We start from the raw sequence: 19546 nt of genomic DNA, 5'->3' as shown, positions 1-19546 counted from the left end.
GGCATCTCCATCACGAACGGCATCGATAAATGTTTGTACAGCCAGCTGATCAAGAAAGCTCTCCGGTGCCGTAGGGTATGCCAATCGAATCAGTCTAGCGATGTCCGCTTCAAGTTCCTGCAAACTTTCTCAAGGTTTCTGCATTCGGTTCTTGACTTGGGCATAGTAAACTTGCTGAAGGTGTTTATCGCCATATCGCATTTCGAGTCGCGCTACTATTTGTTGGAAGTTCTGTTGATCCTCGGGGATAGTCCGCAACACATCCAGAGCATCTCCTCTCAGAGCAAGAATCAGGGCTGTAGTTTTGTCTTGAAGAGTCCATTATTTTATTTGCCGCAGCCGCTGCTTCAAACTGTCGAACGTACGTGGTCCAAGGAATCTTACCATCAAAAGTAGGTGGCTTTACTCGGGCTTGCTGAACGTCGCCTTCTACTCTTGTATTTGTTTCTGGGTCGACCTTCTTGTAATGAGTAGACTGTGGCACCTCAAGAAGACGGTCCATCAGTAATTCATCTGGGGCACTACTAGTACGCTCTTCCGTAGTCAGTCGCAAGAATTGCTCGCGCAGCTCTTCATACTTGTGCTCAATCTCGACGAATGTTGCTTTAAATGTTTTGGAAACTTCCGTAATTCTATCTTCAACTTTTTCTTCAATTGATTTAGAGACTTCTTCGATAATCTTTCTAGAATTTTCTTCCAACTTCTCGAACTTCTCTTGAATATTTCTAGAATTTTCTTCATTAATCCTTCTAGAATTTTCTTCCAACTTCTCGAACTTCTCTTGAATATTTCTAGAATTTTCTTCATTAATCTTTCTAGAATTTTCTTCCATTTTCTCGAACTTCTCTTCAAAATTTCTAGAATTTTCTTCCAACTTCTCTTGGTTAGCTTTTTCATTTCTTGTTGCAACACCTGTTGGCCATTTTGGATTTGCTGGAGCAAATTGAGCATCGTTTCTTCCATTTTAGCGGCAGCAGATCTTGTTACAGGCATACACAAGCACAAGCACTTAATTTAATCTTACTTTTAATTAATTTAATTAATCCCACCGCTGTCACCAATGTAACGTGATTTATAAATTCAGGTTCGATTTATGTCAATATTTATTAAACAGAACTAAAACACTATAAAATCCGTACAATTTATATCGATTATTTATATCACTCACACTTCGCAATTTATATCAGATTTTCGCACTCGATGTTTACGTACTCGTTCGGTAGTAGACTGCCGCGATGTTCGGTCCGCAACCATTTATACACGCAAGCAATGTAAGTCTAGTACATTCTCGAATAATCGCGCGCGTAGAAAATTCCAGAGCGCCAAAGGCGACGTAATGTCTGGAGCATTTCCGTTACAATACTTAGTGATGACGTCATAATACACCTATAGCTACCACAGCTGACTCGTCCGCAAGCTCGTCCGCCATTTTGGAGCCCACTGACAATTAACGCTTGCCAAATCTATCACGTATTTACCAAATTATTTATTAAAAATCCTCAGATCCTTTATAGTTTTGTATTGCCGTCCGCCCGGCCGTCCGTGTGCGCTATAACTCTTTTTAAAAGTGGCCGATCGTGTTGAAATTTAGTCTGCTGGTACTAAGGACGGGCGCTATTGATTTTCAGGAAGCTGGTTCAACAGGAACCAAAGTTATAGGCCGTCGACTGAATCGGGAACAGGGAAAACAACGGGCTCAAAATAATAGAGGTCAACATATTTCATTCCCTAGGTCATGTATCAAGTTCGGACTTTCGCTGGATTATTCCCTATGACTCTTAGAAGTGTAACAATTCAATATAGCTCTTCTCTGTGGTCTAGGCCAAAAGTTTTAGAGCAAAATGTACCCAAAAATATTTCCGTACACATAAATTTGGAGTTCTGAAAGCTTTCAAACGCATTATCTTGATGGAAAGAAGTAGGTACATCACATGCACATTTGATAGCCGCGTGTGTGTCATTCAAAGATGTGAAATTTTTTTCTGAGGCCACATGGATTTTGGTCAAAACATGTCAAAATCGTTATTCTTGCACCGAAGTCGTTGGGAAAAAGACCAAGACCATTATCTCAATGCCTAGTACATGAATTTGATGCATTTTTGGCGGCCACATGGATTTTGATCAAAACAAGTCAAAATCGTTATTCTTGCACTGAAGTCGTTGGGGAAAAGACAAAGAGCATTATCTCAATGCCCATGGCATGAATTTGATGCATCGTATTGTAAAATAAATGGGCGTTAAAGAACTGACGGTAATATACTGAGGATCCTTCAATGTTTCGTTGTATTGGTTTAGCACTTCCGTCTTTTGCCTGTTACTGGTTTGGCTGTATGTATATTACCGTTGAGTGAAAAATCGTTTTTCAATGATAGGTATTGCGCACCTCCTGATAACATCGTGATATAGCAAGATATGGAGAAATTAGGAAACTAAAAATATCGACAAAATAAAGTACCTACTTGTTATGGAGCCTAAAGTCGTCCCTATTACGGTAATCCTAATCAGTAGTAATCAGTACAAGAAATTGCCTAAAGCTGTATCTAATCTATTGAACCTCTTGGCAGGTAGGTATAAATGTATGCGTACACTGCCACATAACGATTATGGTCATCATGTACTTTAAAATTTTATTGGTTTCTATTGCCCTCCTGTTTGCCGCTGTTGCGTCGGGTATGTTACGACACGTTTATTTATTATTGTATCCACGAACGCAGTCTCTAAATTGATTTAACAATTAACATTATTTTTATTATTATTTTTTGTAATTCTGACTAAACCATGGTTCAATTATTGTTTGGCCACATCCTGTTAATCAAAGGTTAATATTCACCAATCAAAAGCTACCGAAAAGGTAAAGAGGCACAACAAAATGAAGACACTTCCAACTTTGTTGCTTGCCACAGTAGTGAAGTGTCTGGCGAGTGTTCTTCTCAATCCCAAAGGATGGAGAGAAGTGCCTAAAGTGATCACTTAGCGTTACTGACAGGTCTACTACTTTTAGGCACAGGGAGCAATCTTAGGGAAAACAGTGAGAAATTGGAAGGCGACATGGTTTTTTTAAGAAAGAGAAATGGGGTCGTTCGCAAGGTTTTCCGATGGCCGAATGGCCAAATCTGTTACACCATTTCTCCATCATACAGTGAGTGGGATAGTTTTTATCATGATTCCTTACAAAAATCGTTTTAGATCAATCCCAAGCTGATATTATCAGAAGTACCATCGCAAGTGGGTTCAGTGGTACCTGTGCTCAGTGGAAGGAGTGTCACACGTGCTGCAACGGAGACTACATCAATATAACAGTAAGCATATTGTTCTAAAAGCTCATGCTAAATTTCAGTTACAGTACAGCAACGATCATGGCTGCGAATCGGCCGTTGGGAGATGGGGGGGTCAACAAATTTTAAACTTTCAGTCGTCGTGCTTTGATAGGGGCACGATGTTGCACGAAATGCTACACGCTGTCGGCTTTCGGCATCAACATAACAGTCCAGATCGAGACGACTACATCACGATAAACCGAGAGAATTTGAAAGATGGTAAATGAGTCAAATGCGTGAAGCCAAGCGTTTAAAAGTGATCGTAAATTGCAGGTTCCACAACCGTCCTCAAAAAATACACTTCAAGCGAAGTGACCAATTTTGGCCTACCTTACGATTATTGTAGCGTATCGCATTACAGTATGTTTGCCTCCTCGAAAAACGGCAAGCCGACTATTGTTCCAAAATTTGTAGGTATTCAGTCAGTATAGACGTTTAATGATTTTGACTTTCAGCCAACCACGTGTGAATTGGGAACTGCTACAGATTTAAGCCCAATAGACAAAAAAAAGATTAATCTAATGTACCCTTGTGGATTATAATTGAATAATCAGAACGAGTGTAGCAACACTATTAGCAAACGAACCAGGATAGTACTATTTCTTTACTAATTAGGGCTTGTCTTTGTAAATCTTTTTTTTGTAAGCAAAGTTTGGAATAAATATTATCTATTTTTATTTGATTTTTCTTTGGTCTCTATTTTTAAGTGAACCTATGTTTTTCTTTGTTTTTTTTTAGTTACCCGGAAGTGAGGTTCTACGGGCATCATTGGAACTAGAGCCGCGAGTTTGCAGTAAAAGTTACTTTCAAGTGGATATTTGGTAATTTGCAGGAGTAACTGCGACTTCTCGGTACCACTGTTAAGTTCCTAACTTATTTCAATGTTACTAGAAACTCGAATGTAAATTCCTGCAGTGAGCGTTGTGTTCCTGCTACCTAAAAACATTTAATTTAAAGTAATGTATGCAATAAAGTCGTTAATTTGGTCGGTTCTACGTAAAAACCACTTGGTAGAAGTAACCATCTCACTAATCGCGGTTTTTGAGATTATCAATGCTGCTTGGGAACTCACACCCGCTTACGTGTCCGTAAATGCTGTTAAACGTGTACGACAGCTCTTAGAAAATCCTTAAACGCGTCCTATATAGGACCTTTGGATTCCCCTAAACGCTATTAGTGTGGCGAAGTATTAACTGCATAAACCGGTAAATTTGTGCCGACAAAATTGTGCGAAGTTATAGCAAACTAATCGAAATAACTACCAAACTGTATATTTTGCCGGCAAGCCTTTTACGGCACAAACGTGGTTTATGTAATGTGTGCCGGCAATATTCTGCTAACCTGACGGAACCATCAGATTGAGGACAATGGAAACGCAAACTGTCACCGCCCCAGTAACCTCTTTGAAGAATCCTACCCTCAAGGCACTACTTGCATTTTTATCCTGCAAGTGCAAGACCAATTGCGGTAACGCCTGCGGATGCAGATAAGCAGGGTTAAAATGTCCCATGATTTGCGGATAAATCCTGGAATGAGATGCCGTTGATATTGGATAATTGGATCATAAATTTCGGTTGTTGAACCTTCTGGTCAGTAAAAAATGTTGGTAAGGAAACGAGAATAAACTCGATTTCGAAATTTGGATTTAATGTGTGGGAAATCCCCTTTTCTCAAACTTTTCACCTTGATTAATTAGCAGCACAAGATTGAAAACAGTTATTATATGATTTTGCTAACAGTTTTCTTTATCGCAGTTTCACTTTACGCGGGATATTAAGGTAGCTTTCTTTATAATTTGTAGCACTGCGCAGAGCGATAAATACCGACAGTTTCTTTTTCTGAGTTTTAATTTTCTACGCGTGATGTGAAGATATTCCTTGAGGTGGCTTTATATGACGTTAAACTTTAATGAAATGGCGCTTTTCTTGCAAACTAAAGGGCGCAAAAAAAGCGTGTAACCTTTACTAAGGGCGGCGAAAAGTAAACCGCAATCTTCCACAAATATCCAAAATTGAAACTTGAAATTTGTCGGGCAATTTCTCCACAGATGCAAAATGCGGAATTCCAGAAAATTACTGGATAGAACGGACACTAATTGTCGCTTTGATTTGGATTAAATTTTTCTTTGAAGCTCGTTTTTTCCGAACGCCAAATGGAAATTACTTAAGCTCTAAAGACCGCCTTAAGAAAATGCCGTACTGACGAAACGCTAAGCTCTCGTATTGACTTTTGGGATGCCAAAACGAGACTCTCTCTGGTTGGTCACTCCAAAAACTGAATGAAACGCGAATCTCTCCTTTCGTGCAAAGCTCATCTCCTCTTTCCATACTAAGTTGACTTAAAACACGTATTTCATGGTGGAAAGTAATGGCGGCGATTTCTCGTTAATTTTCATTTCTAAAGTGGTCTACAAAAATCGCTGATGTAACAGAAATTTGCGTATAGAAGCTGATGCAAATCGCAATTTCAGAAATGAAACATTGTATTACCCCTTTTTACCAAGTAAAACGATACAGAATTTCATCAATGGGGTGCCATGACAACAAAGGCCTTATTTCTAGACCTGACAGAGATGACATAATGCTCTTCGGAATACAAACGACAAAATAAAAACTTAAATGTGACATAATGAATATATGTGTACCAAAATACGTCCTGAAACCTTCATTTTCATGCCTACTTTCCTTCAGTAAATTTAAATTTCCAGGACAGAGGCAGAGCAGACTACGTTTCCTGCCGCTTGTCACTTTACTGGCCGCATTTGTGACATTTCCAAATGTCTATAATGACTCATATCATTGCTGACAGACTGACAAGGAACGGTTCTATATAAAAATTGAAATTTTATATTAAAATACGATTTCGGGTAAAATTTAATACAAAATTCGTCAGGAAAATGATACATTACTGGCGAGGAAATATTGAAGTGCGAGGCCTCTTTGAGGCCGAGTACTTTATTTTCCGAGTTTCCGAGTTTTATTTTAATTTTATTTTATTATCCCTCTCTTGTTTTGGGCCCTCAACAGGCATGCGCCCAATTACAGAGTGACCCGCATAATGCTATTTAGAGGTGCCTCTGCAGAAGGTCTTAAGATGGTCTATACTACTCCGGTATTTACCTTACGAATTAGGAAAACTGCAGGAAAACCTAATTCGGAGTAGCCGGTAGAATGCTCGGAACTGGTCTAAGGTAATTTCCATCTCCGCCACAGATGAAAAATTCACCTCAACCCAGGTTCGAACACCCGACCTCCGGATTTATAACCCAATGCTTTACCACTGAGCCATAAATCCGATTTTATGTAAATAAATATTGTTTGATTGTGATTGAAACCTTGACCGTCTTTAAACTTGAATCCTTCCGCATATTTCAATGGAATGGAACGTAAAAACACCCCCTCGTTACAGGTCCACACAGCAAAACTATTATAGTTTGTAACAAAAAAGTAAATATTATAGTTGTACATATATGATTTTATGTACATTTTTTCGTTTTTACACAAACAATTATACATTTTTTAAAGTTAACACTTGTATTAGTGTTACAAAAATCACATTTCATTTGTATAACTATAGAACCGCACTGGGGTCAGACTTGACCTCACCTGGTAGTAACGTTTTAAAAAGTACCGGGTATTAGGAAGCTTAAGTACTAACAGTAGATACGTAACTCCGATTTCGTCACTAATTTTAAGTGCTTTATTTTCCAAATCTCATCTATCAATAAATTTGTACTTACCAAATTATTTATCTTAAGATGCGAGCGATTTGCGTCTTTATCTTGTTTGGCTCTATTGTATTCGCTCTTCCTGATATATATATATTATATATATCGACCAAACAAAGTACTTGTTATGGGGCAACAAGTCGTCAGTAGATAGGTGCCTAATCAGTAAGAAATTACGTAAAGCTATACCTAATCTTTTGAACCTCTTGACAGGTAGGTATAAATAATGCGTACACTGCCACATACCGATAAACCGTTGTAATAGTTTTGAAGACATGTATTTTAAAACTGTATTGGTTTCTTCTGTTCTCCTATTTGCAGGTGTTGCGTCAGGTATGTAACGACTGATTTATTTATGGTTGTATGCACGGACGCGGTCTCGAAATTGGTGTAATGTCTTCATTTACGAACGTAAATGTGGTCACTTTAGCGCTGTCAGTGTATAAGCATAAGAAGTAGACATATATTGTATTGTCTACTTTTAAAAGACCAAATCTCTTCAGAAGGGCGCCTGATTTTATGCAGCCAAAATAACTTCTTAAAACTTAATAATAATCTGACTGTCATACTAATTAATTTGAATATTGTTACCTTGACTTCACAGAAAATAGATCTCATACGCTCCTGTTACTGGCACTATACCAATTTCCGTAAAAAAAATTGGAGGGTCATTTTTTACCCCAATGCAATACCTCCCTTACTAACGTGCGGGCGGTTAAAAAATGCTAGGAATCCTAAGAACCCAAGCATCATTTGCAAGCTTTCATGAATCATAAAATTTTCTTCTCTCCAAGAATTTCAGTGACCGCTGCAGCATTTTAGTGATCTTTAAATGACTTCTAGGGGTTTTTAAATATCCTGTAGGGGATTTAAGGGGGTTTTATCATAATATCCGAATGCTGTTCCTCGAACATGAATTTAATTACCAACTCTAATTTTCGTTGCTTGCCACCGGACTGAAATGTCTGGCGAAAGTTCCTCTCGAACCCAGCATTGAGAGACATCCCTAAATCGACCATTTATCTGTACGAACACGTCTACTTTTAGGTATAATATGTGCAGGCGATCCTCAGGAGGACAGTGGGAAATCTGAAGACGATATGTTTTTTTTAAGAAAGAGGAATGGAGTAATTAACCCCAGATATCGATGGCGGAATGGCCAAATCTGCTACACCATTTCTCCAGCATTCAGTGAGTGGGATAATTTTTATCGTGATGTTTCACAGAAATCATTTTAGACCAAACTCAAGTTGAACTGATCAAAAGTACAGTCGCAACTGGATTCACTGGTACGTGTATTAAGTGGGTTGAGTGCCAGTCGTGCTGCAATGGAGACTACGTCTATATAACAGTAAGCATATCGTTCTAAAGACTATTGCTAAATTTCAGTTCTAAATAGAATGATCATAAAGGCTGCTCCTCCTCGAGTACGGGGAGAGCTGGGGTGGGCCGACAACTTTTAAATCTCGCTAAGGAATGCCTTTATAAGGGCACCATGTTGCATGAGATGCTTCACGTTGTTGGTTTTAAGCATCAACACAGCAGTCCAGAACGGGACGACTACGTCACAATAAAAATCGAAAATGTGATGGATGGTAAAGAAGTCGAAATTGCGTGAAGCCAAGCGCTTAAAATTGATTGTAAATTGCAGGTTTCGAAATCCAATTTGGTAAATACACTCCCGACTATTTGTCGAGTTTTGGCCAACCTTACGATTATTGTAGCATAATGCATTACCACGAGACTGCGTTTTCGAAAAACGGCAAGCCGACCATTGTTCCAAAATTGGTAAGTATTCAGTTAGTATACGCCTGTATTTGATTTTGATTTTCAGCCAACAACGTGCAAATTGGGTGCTGCTAGTGAACTAAGCCCGATAGATAAACTTAAAGTTAATGCCATGTACAAGTGTGGACTGTAATAAATTCAATAATCAAGTGCAGCATCAAATATTTGTCCTCTTGTATTGACAAATATATACTTTTATGGAGTAACCTGGCTTAGATCTAAGTAACCTGCTAATACATAACTTACTCCTGTTATGAGAAGTAATAAATACTTTGTGCTTGTGTAAACGTATCTTTCCAATAGAAGCTTACCTTTTAGGTCGATTTAGAGTGATTCGTGTTACTCTTAAGGGCTTTTAAAGACTTCGCTACAAGATATACAAATACTAATAAGGGATCTTAAAGATATATGATAAAAATGACAATCACGTAGGTAATTAACTAACTTCAGTAAGTAAACCACCTAAAAACACGATCGGAAACAATCAATCTGCAGTACAACACCATCAAATACGCTGATTCCTGATTCAATATTTGGAAAACTTATGAAATCTAGCATGCCGTGTGCTGTTAGGATGTGTGGTGTCCGTTGTGATACACAGAAAAGACCTAAACCAGCTTTTTCGATGTTCCGTTTTGTAGATTTACTTTTGCGCGATACGATCTCCTCATGTAACACTACAGACAGCGCATATCCTGACAGCACACGGCATACTAGGTGTCATAAGTTTTGTAAATATTGAATCTCTTGTTGCTTGTTGTGTTTTTGTTTGTTTACAGATTTCCAGTATACGCGCCTTTCTTGAGCTCAAAAAGACCGTTGCGACCTGTAGTTCCGTTGTTTTTGCGTAAGCCTGTTCGGATAAATATTTTCTCCGACTACCGGTTGACCCCTTTTTAGCATTTCCACAAAAATTAAAAAAAAATGCGCTATTGTGGCCACTTTGTCCGTCCGTCCGTCCGCTCGTTCGTTGGGACGCTACTAGTTCTTTATCTTAAGAGCTATTGTTCTACTTTTTTTGCTGTTTGGTTCGTTATGGTGTCCAGGCTTGCACCAAGGAAGGAATTTTTTCTGCTTTTATTGCTACAAAAGTTATTGTAAAAAAACCAAAAAACCATTTTTCACATGTTCTATAGTTTTACACTTCTGCCATTTATTAACGACCCTAGGGATCGTGTATAATTTTGTATTGCTGCCTGTTGTCTGTCTGTTGGTCTGTCCGTCTGTTTCTTTGTCTGTCCTTGTCCGTGTGAACGATAACTTTGTTTTGAAATGTCCGATCGCTTTGAAATTTGGTACACATATTGTGCTTTGTTAAAAGTAAAATTGATGCTTATTTAAAAAATTGTTTTGCGCATGCGCAATTCAATTTTTTCAATTTTGTATGTGAGCACCTCGAATAAACTAAATAAAACTAATGCCCAATAAAAGATTGGGTTTGGTTATGCGGAATCTAATTTTTTTAATTTGTCATGATGTTTAAATGAAATTTATATGTAGGCACCTCGAGTCAAGTAAAGTTAATACCTATTCAAAAAAATTGTCTTGCCCATACGCAATCCCACTTTTTAGTTTAGGTAAGATATATAAATTACTGAAATTTTGTATGTATAGGCACCACGAGTAAAAGTAAAACTAATGCCGAATCAAGAAATCTGTTTTGCACATGCGCAATCCGGTTTTTTATTTGTGTAAATATTTAAATGACATTTTGTATGGCGGCATTTCGAAAAAGGTACCTAAAACTAATGCCGAATTAAATAAATTTGTTTTGCGCATGCCCCGGCCCACATTCGTTATTTGTAAACCAAAATTCTTCTAAAATTTTAGGGTAGGATTCTTCTTATAAACTGAAATTACACATATTTATTTATTATTTATTTGTGGTCAGATTTTTACGAAATTTTAATAAAAGTTGCATCTTACAAATGGGAAATGAATGCAAGTGGAAATGCGCTGGTTGTTCGGCTGAGATCTCGGCAATTACAGTAGTAGAGACTTCAAATTTCCACTAAAAGCTTTCTGCTATACCTATTGCAGATGTGCAGGCTCTAGTCTATTTTGAGTTAGATTACTCGTGAGATCGATAATTTTAAACTTTACTAATAAAATACTGATCTGTGCTATCTGGATTACCAAAAATGGGCTTTCATCCTGCATATGCTGATTTATAACTTGTTTAACTTGTTTCTTCTAAAATTAATTTAAATTCAAATATTGACATAGCAGATCTTTATATTACATATTTGTAATATTACCATTTTGTTCTAAATACCACATGAGTCTATTGTTGACCATCCTTTCCAGAAGCTTACCCATACCGCAACTTAAACTTAGACTCGAAGGTATCAGTTTTCCATGCATGAGGGTAATTATTTTATATACAAGTCTAAGAGTGATAACTTTGCAGTTGACGGAAGATGTTTTAGGAATATGTACGGGGTGGTGTCATTGAATCTGCGCATCTTAGAGCTTTATCCAACTGGGCCATCGAAAAGGGTGTGTTATACTCGAGGTTGTCCACAGTATCAAAGATGAGATTTGCTCTTTCGGAAAGGCGATTCATAGTGTTCCGTTATACTGCCAGCAATAATTTCGGCAAACTCCTGCGGAGAGTCAGTGTTGGAACCATCTTGAGTTATAATCCGAGTGATTGACGCGACTCTCCTGCCATTAAAAGCTTTATACTTCTCCACGTCTCAGGTGGAGACGTGCTGGGATTAACTAGGGTCTCTTTTGCGTTCTAGAACTATTCTACGCGCCTTCGCCTTAGCTATCTTGAAAGTAATTAAAATTGTGTTCGGTGGGACTTCTTCCATAGGTGTGAGACGAGACCAGATGAAGAAAGCCGTCTTGGTCCTCATTCCGAAAGGCGATCGAAAAGTGATACCAAGAGAGTTCAGTCTGCTGGAGCTACGGAAAAATTGTATCAACACTTCATAGAGGTAAGAATTATGAATAAAATTCGGGATACAATCTATTATATGTACCTACTCCCAAAAGGAATATGTTACACTGGCAACTATTAGACAAAAATTTCTGGAGCAAAACGAATATTTTCAATTTTCCATTGATTCATTGAGAAAGTGGATCAAAAGTATGGGTTTTAAATGGAAGAAGTCCAATAACAGAAAATATCTTATGGATTTACCGGATATTGTCCACAAACGAATAAAATTCTTAAGGGAGTACATTGAAAACAAAAATTTGGGACATGAGGGTTATACTCCGGTTTTTATGGATGAAACCTGGATATTTAGTAAGGGATCATTTCGAAACAGCTGGCAAGATGATACTAAGCACACGGAATCAATTAAACCCAATGAAGGTAAAATAAGATATTATAATACCTTTTCAATATTATTAAAAGAGATATTCTTTAGGTCATCGATACATTATTGTCCACGCTGGGACGAACGATGGCTTTATTGGTGGGGCAAGTTTGATTTTTAAAAGTGGAAAAAAAACAGGGGACTATCATGATAATATGAACAGGGGTAATTTTGAAAATTGGTTCAAGACTCAACTGGTGCCAAATCTTCCTGAAAAATCTTTAATTATTATGGACAACGCAAGCTACCATTCTGGCCTTTTAGAGAAAATTCCCACCAAATCATGGACAAAACAAAGAATGATAGAATGGTTAGGGGAAAAAAATATCGGCTATCCAGAAAAGGCAATGAAGGNGTTCTAGGTAAATTCCTCGAATGCAATTGCTCGAAAGCCAATTGCTCGAGATCAATTGCTCGAAAGTAAGTTGCTCGAATGAAATTTTGCTCGAATTGTAAGTTGCTCGAACAGCAATTCCTCGAATATCTTTTACTCGAAAGATAAAGTTGTGAGATAGCCTTAACTCGAATCATTGATTTGTAAATATAAGAAAACCACAAACAACCAAGTAATGCTTATATTGCTAAATATAGGAATGTGATACAGTTAGGAAGGTACATATTATGAAAAACAAAAATTACATGTTGTCAATATGATATATTATGTGCTATTCCACGAACATAATCATATATATTTATGTCAGGTGCATAACTATTTACTAGTGTTAAAAGTCTTTGTGCACAATCACGGTATACCTTACGACTGATGGTAGGTGGTTGCCCGCTGATATGTTGCTCTATTCGTAATTCGTTTATACTCTGCTCCCTCTTTAATGCCGAAATAAATTTCCAGATGTTTGGATGGTCTGCACACAGTTGCATTTGGAAAGCTCGATGCCATCCCTCCACTGCGTTGTTTGTTTTTGGAAGTCCATGTTGTACGGCATCGAAACAATTCCACATGTTGATCGCGAAATGGGGCGGGCGCCGTCCACGTCGTTGAGGGCGACCGATCCACGTGTCTTCGAAATAATCAACAATAACTTGCAGTTCAGGAGAAAAAATGTTTTGCTCGCAAATGTCTTCAAAAGCAGGAATTACATCTTGAGGTGGAACGAATGCCAAGGCTGGAAGCAGTTTTAATGTCAACGCAACTTCTGGATTTCTCTCGTACTCCCGTTTTAAGCCATTTTCCTGAATGTGTCGGAAAATACTTTGACAGAGGTGAAAGAAGCATCCACGATGTATGGTTTGCGGGAACTCAATTCTTATGGCATTTATCATTGCTACTTCGAAATCTGTCATGATGGTCTGTGGTTGTGCATCATCAGCTGGAAGTAGGTTTTTTATTTCTCGAAGAAGATTTAAGTAGGTTTGCTCTGTCTTATTTGGTAGAAGAGCATATATTAAAGGGATAGCTACATGGTCTTTTATCCCGTGGATGGTATAGAGCTGTAGAAAAAGCGGTGGAACTACTTTGAATGTGCCGTCGGCATACCAATGCTGGGACATCGCCAGAAGGTTGATGTTACGTGCGGTTGAAAAAATCAGAATTCTGTCATTTACTGGCCCTGAATCGTGCAGGAGAAAAAGTTCGCCGTTTGTGGTAATTGTAAACTCTTCTGGGAAAATGATCTCCTCCCGATGTCTTGGTATGGCCGGTGCAACGTTTTCTCTCACTCTGACGTTCCTAATGGTCCGCTTAATATTGTTGACTGTTGGTAATTTAGCTGCAACTGCATTTCCCAAACCAGCAGAAGCTTGGGACACAATGAACTGAGGTGTATCTCTTGTGTTTTCTGCGTCTTCCTTTATTTTCTGCATGACCTTATTGGCTTCCAGCTGCGCTGCGTCGGCATTGTGGTTGTGGTCGTTATTGCTTGACGACACAAAGTTATTCACCGTAATCACACGAGCTTTGCACTTCATTTTCTTGGAGTGCTCGCACTTCCAATAAATTTTGGTATCAACTTGTTTATCCTTGATAAACAAAAAACTTTCGAAAAACAACTTGGATTTCCCTTTCTCACTGGACACGAACTCTAACGCCATGTTCACTTGTGAGCTTTCAAATTTTGAACTAACAAACGTTTTTGGGTTACTAGGCTATTTATAGGGAATTTCTCCTTCCAAATTTCATTGTAAGCATTCTGATGTTAATCACCTATTAGGAATAACCATCATTTCTAATAACAACCATCTCATTAACCTAAGGATAATTACGGAGCAATTATTATACACTCTAATGAAAACCCTAATGCAGATTAACATAATGAAATCATTCGTGAGAAGATGAATAATCATTAATTACATTTAACTGATCATGACTTGCTTTCTCCAAGAAAACCTTATTATGGTGCATACCTCATATTACATATATTGAATGACTTTCACCAATATGGACACTTGTTTTTTTAATTTTTAAAACCCAAGAACCCAAATCAACAATATATGTTCTCACTTTTTATGTTCAGGTTATTTTCATTATCATGGCCACACTACTGAACGGATGTGAAGTACATCTCTTTAGGTATAAGCATAATATAGGCAAAACGTATGGAAGACCTTTCACTTGATCACGCATGCATAAATTTAAGTTAATTGCGAACTTAATTCGAGCAAACCGTTTTCGAGCAATTGCCGTTCGAGGAATTTGTAATTCGAGAAAATTGACTTTCGAGCAATTGATTTTCGAGCAAATGATTTCGAGCAATTGATTTCGAGCAATTGCATTCGAGGAACTTGTCGGCACCGCTCGCTCACCACACGGTACACAACATACTGTAATATCTCCACCTCTAACCCAAACAAACACACAGATACAACTTACCGAACAAACAAGTACAACAAATGATGCAACATATACTACAATCAGAGATTCACCTCTGAAGCAAACCACATTATCACGACCCATTAGTATTCAACCCAAACGCAAAAACCTAAACAGCACTTTAGACTCACAACATGACACACAACATACTGTAATATCTCCACCCTTAACTCAACCAACCACACAAACACAACTCCCTGAACAAACAAACGCAATAAATACAAGTAACGCAACATGCACTACAAAGACAGGTCCACCAAATAAAGTTACACGCCCTAGCACAGTTAAAAAACACAATACTTCTACTTCTCAGAAACAACCCACTCGTATTCAACCGAAACGCAAAAACCTTAACAGCACTACAGGCTCACAACATACTGGAATATCTCCACCAAAAACCCAAGCAACCTCACAAATACGACCTCAGGAACAAAGAAACACCATAAATACAATTAAAAAACACAAAACTCCTTCTTCACAGAAACACACCACGTTATTACAACCCACTCGTATTCAACCCAAACGCAAAGCTAAAGAAACACTTACACAATAAACTCCATTTAATAAAATTACAGGAATTATTATAATGAGTTTTTTTTGTTTTTTTTTTGTTTTGTTTTGTTTTCCTCTTTCCTCAATAGCTATGTTGGTAAGTATGAATTACATACTATCTCTAGCTTTCCAATGTGAGTGTGTGAATTTTTAACCCTACATAACTTCACCAGACACAGACGACACAGACACTAATCGTTACTTGATTTTAATCCGTGCGATTAGTTAACCAGGCTATACCTGAGTTCTCACAAGAAACACCGACCATAATAATAAAACACCCAAGACGCACTACACTGGAATCGCACTATATATACCAACCAAACTGTCCACCACAACAGACCCGACACAATAATATGGAATAAAACGACGAAAACTGTTCATCTTGTAGACTACGCAGTAGTAAACACTAATAATATAACAAAAACATACAATGAAAAAATAAGAAAATATCAAGATCTAAAGGTAGAAATAAAAGAACTCTGGAAAGTAGAGAAAGTACAAATCCACCCAATAATTATGTCAACCACAGGAATCATACCCAAATCCATGTCTAAACACATACAAGAACTAAACATCGACAAATCAATCATAGGTAAAATGCAACAGACAGTCATACTGTCGATCTGTTACTTATTTAGGAAAACGCTGGAATGATCTGTTCATAAAGGAGATTATTCGAATTGACAAAGTCTGCGAATAACTCCTAATAATAATACCCATCAAGGAAGATACCGGAAGATAATAATAATAATAATAATAATGCCATTTATTAATCACGTACAGTTATTTTTACAATAAAACATTGTTTACTATACATATACTGTGTACGCAACTAAAAGGGCGAAGTTCAGATGCTAGTGACGAAATTCGCCCACAAGCCCTGCTCTACCACTTAACCCTTACTATAATTTTACATCTTATAACTATAAATGAACGTGAAATGACTGAAAAATTATAATTAAAACCATTTATCTTGTACGAGTGCAAAAAAAAAACAAAAAATAAACGTAATATCGTATTTGGATCGAATACATACATTAATCATTGTTGAAAGATAAAATCATAAAATGATAAAGAAATTTCTATTGAAAGAAGAAAAAAAGAAAAAAAAAACAAAAACAAAGCAAAACAAGAAGCGTATTCTGTAACAAAATTGGTACTGAAGATTAATATGATTTAAATTTATTACGAATGATTTTGAGAATTGATTAAGAAACTGTGTAACTGAATTTTAAAGGACCTAACAGATAACTTTTTTAGATTACTCGGCAAATCATTATAATTACAGCTTCGCAATATTATAGGTAAAGGACCTTTCAAATAGTGCTGTTTTGTGGAAGGGAGGTGTAATCAAGAGATTGAATCTAGGGTTCGAGCTAAAATGGATCTTACTATACAAATACCTTGGTGTTTTGCTCCAGATTAGATTATTTTGTGAAATAAAACTAGAGAATGGTATTTCCTTCTGTTCGCCATATTTAACCATTTCAGATCAGATAATCTATGGGAAATGCGATCATATTTTCTTATTCCGAATATCAGACGCATACAAGAATTTTGCATTCGTTGTATACGTCTAACATCGGTACTGTCAAGGCATGCACCATACACCGAATCGCAGTAGTTAAAATGAGACAGCACTATATTGAGTCACATAATATACTTTTTACTTTTTAGCGCATTTCCACAAAAATAAAAAAAAAATGCGCTATTGTGGCCACTTTGTCCGTCCGTCCGTCCGTCCGTCCGTCCGTCCGCTAACTTTGCGACGCTACTAGTTTTTTATCTTAAGAGCTATTGTTCTACTTTTTTCGCTATTTGGTTCGTTATGGTGTCGAGTCTTGTACCAAGGAAGGAATTTTTTCTGTACCGCTTACAAAAAAAGTTATTGTAAAAAAAACAAAAAACCGTTTTTTACATGTTCCATAATTTTACACTTTTGCCGTTTATTAACGATCCTAGAGATCGTTTATAATTTTGCATTGCTATCTGTCGCCTGCCGGTTGGTCTCTCCGTCTGTTCCTTTGTCTGTCTGTCCATCTATCTGTCCGTGTGAACGATAACTTTGTTTAGAAATGTCCGATCGCTTTTACATCTCCGTTAGTTATGAACTGAATTGCATGAAATTCAATATGGGCATAGCTTTAGCCATATAATACGCAATGCCAAAAGTTGAATCGAATCGATTCAAAATTCACAGTGCCCTTTTCGCATCTCGACCATTTATAAACCGAATTGCAAACTTTTTTACTTATAAAAGTATTTGAATGAAATTTGATACATAGGCACTTGGAATAAAGGAAAATCAAACGCCAATTTCAAAATTTGGTTTTGCGCATGCGCAGTGCCAACTTTTTTATTTATGGAAGAATTTAAACGAAATTTGATACATAGCACTTGGGATAAAGGAAAATCAAACGCCAATTTCAAAATTTGGTTTTGCGCATGCGCAGTGCCAACTTTTTTTATTTATGGAAGAATTTAAACGAAATTTGATACAGAGGCACTTGGGATAAAGGAAAATCAAACGCCAATTTCAAAATTTGGTTTTGCGCATGCGCAGTGCCAACTTTTTATTTATGGAAGAATTTAAACGAAATTTGATACATAGGCACTTGGGATAAAGGAAAATCGAACGCCAGTTTCAAAATTTGGCTTTGCGCATGCGCAGTGCCAACTTTTTTATTTATGGAAGAATTTAAATGAAATGTGATACATAGGCACAATAAAGGAAAATCTAGCGCTAGTTTCAAAATTTTATTTTGCGAATGCGCAGTGCCAACTTTTTTATCTATGGAACTATTTAAGTGAAATTTGATACTTAGGCGCTTGGAACAAAGGAAAATCTAACATTAGTTTTAAAATCTAGGTTTGCGCATGCGCAGTTCCAACTTTCTTATATAGAAAAGCATTGAAATGAATTTCTTCGCATAAACTGAAATTGAAGTAGCACGTCAACAATGGATTGCCCATGTGCAACGCTATCTTTCATATTTGTGGGCGGATTTTTACGATTTTATAGAAGTTGCATCTTACAAATGGGAAATGAATGCAAGTGGAAATGCGCTTTATGTAAATCGTTTACGATTACTTTTTAACTTGTTACTTTTTTATTGAGTATGTGTCTGTTATTATATATCAGTTTTAGGTTGGTAAACGCGTTAGATATAATAGAGGTTATATGGCGTTTAAATCGTAATCCGGAATCAATATATAAACCCAGACTTTTAAAACAATCTACGTTTGACAATTGATTGTCTTTGACTTTCACACAAATCTCATGTTTTGCAATATTTCGGGTATTTATCTTGCCAAATAAAATCGTAGAAGATTTTACAGGATTGATTTGCAGCCCATGTTCTTCAGATAAATTCACAAGAGTTTGAATCCTCATTTATATATTTATTGGCAAGTTTTGTTTAATAGTCAAAGAAATCAAATTGTATTTGTGTGTCATCAGCATATTGATGAAATGTAGTGTATTTCAGTGATTTACCAAAATTAAAAGTGTAAATAATAAATAACAGCGGTCCGAGTACGGAACCCTGGGGTACCCCTGAAAGAAGATTAGCTGGCGCCGATTCCTGATCATTTAAAACCACTTGTTGGGTTCTTTGATGTAAAAATTGTTTTATTAATAAACGAGCATTTTCGCTGAACCCGATGTAATGTAAGAGGCTAATTAAAATCTCATGATTGATAGTGTCAAAGGCCTTGGAGAAATCGAGTTGAACTAGAGATGATAGTTTTCCTGAGTCTAGGGCAGTCAGTATGTTGTCTGTAATATTAAGTAGCGACGTGGCACAGCTGTAATCCTGTCGAAATCCAGATTGAGTAGGTGGTAAGATATCAAAGCAAGTTAAATATTGCTTAATCTGGTCAGTCATAATTTTCTCCAAGACCTTTGACAGCACCGACAATATACTTATTGGACGCAAGTCTTTATAGCTTTTCGGAACAGTTGCCTTTAGTAATGGGATAATTTTGGCCTTCTTCCAAA

At 37.1% G+C, this 19546-nt stretch overlaps 4 protein-coding genes across 4 annotated transcripts; 3 read left to right on the top strand and 1 right to left on the bottom strand.

Moving 5' to 3' along the window:
• The first annotated feature begins 2464 nt into the window (after positions 1-2464).
• Positions 2465-3903, top strand: LOC116176200 (zinc metalloproteinase nas-8-like). The gene is made up of 6 exons (XM_031494713.1): positions 2465-2564; positions 3002-3139; positions 3187-3299; positions 3344-3536; positions 3591-3727; positions 3773-3903. Exons 1-6 carry the CDS (start codon positions 2465-2467, stop codon positions 3857-3859), a joined length of 768 nt encoding a protein of 255 aa, XP_031350573.1. The 3' UTR covers positions 3860-3903.
• A 3342-nt stretch (positions 3904-7245) lies between these two features.
• LOC116159793 (zinc metalloproteinase nas-15-like) lies at positions 7246-9077 on the top strand. Its single transcript, XM_031472874.1, has 6 exons — positions 7246-7377; positions 8092-8235; positions 8283-8395; positions 8444-8639; positions 8696-8832; positions 8879-9077. The coding sequence occupies exons 1-6, from the start codon at positions 7320-7322 to the stop codon at positions 8963-8965; spliced, it is 735 nt and encodes a 244-aa protein (XP_031328734.1). The 5' UTR covers positions 7246-7319; the 3' UTR covers positions 8966-9077.
• A 2758-nt stretch (positions 9078-11835) lies between these two features.
• LOC116176115 lies at positions 11836-12526 on the top strand. The gene is made up of 2 exons (XM_031494614.1): positions 11836-12160; positions 12216-12526. Exons 1-2 carry the CDS (start codon positions 11932-11934, stop codon positions 12524-12526), a joined length of 540 nt encoding a protein of 179 aa, XP_031350474.1. The 5' UTR covers positions 11836-11931.
• Positions 12527-12570: 44 nt separating this feature from the next.
• On the bottom strand, positions 12571-14213 carry LOC116176040. Its single transcript, XM_031494519.1, has 2 exons — positions 12918-14213; positions 12571-12648 (listed from the first exon to the last, which is right to left on the bottom strand). The coding sequence occupies exons 1-2, from the start codon at positions 14211-14213 to the stop codon at positions 12571-12573; spliced, it is 1374 nt and encodes a 457-aa protein (XP_031350379.1).
• Between the last annotated feature and the right edge of the window lie 5333 nt (positions 14214-19546).

The sequence above is a fragment of the Photinus pyralis genome, unplaced genomic scaffold (genome assembly GCF_008802855.1).
Source record: "Photinus pyralis isolate 1611_PpyrPB1 unplaced genomic scaffold, Ppyr1.3 Ppyr1.4_LG1, whole genome shotgun sequence".
NCBI classification, from domain to species: Eukaryota; Metazoa; Arthropoda; class Insecta; order Coleoptera; family Lampyridae; genus Photinus; species Photinus pyralis.
Note: the sequence above shows the minus strand (reverse complement) of the source record. Positions and strands in the feature narration are given on the sequence as shown.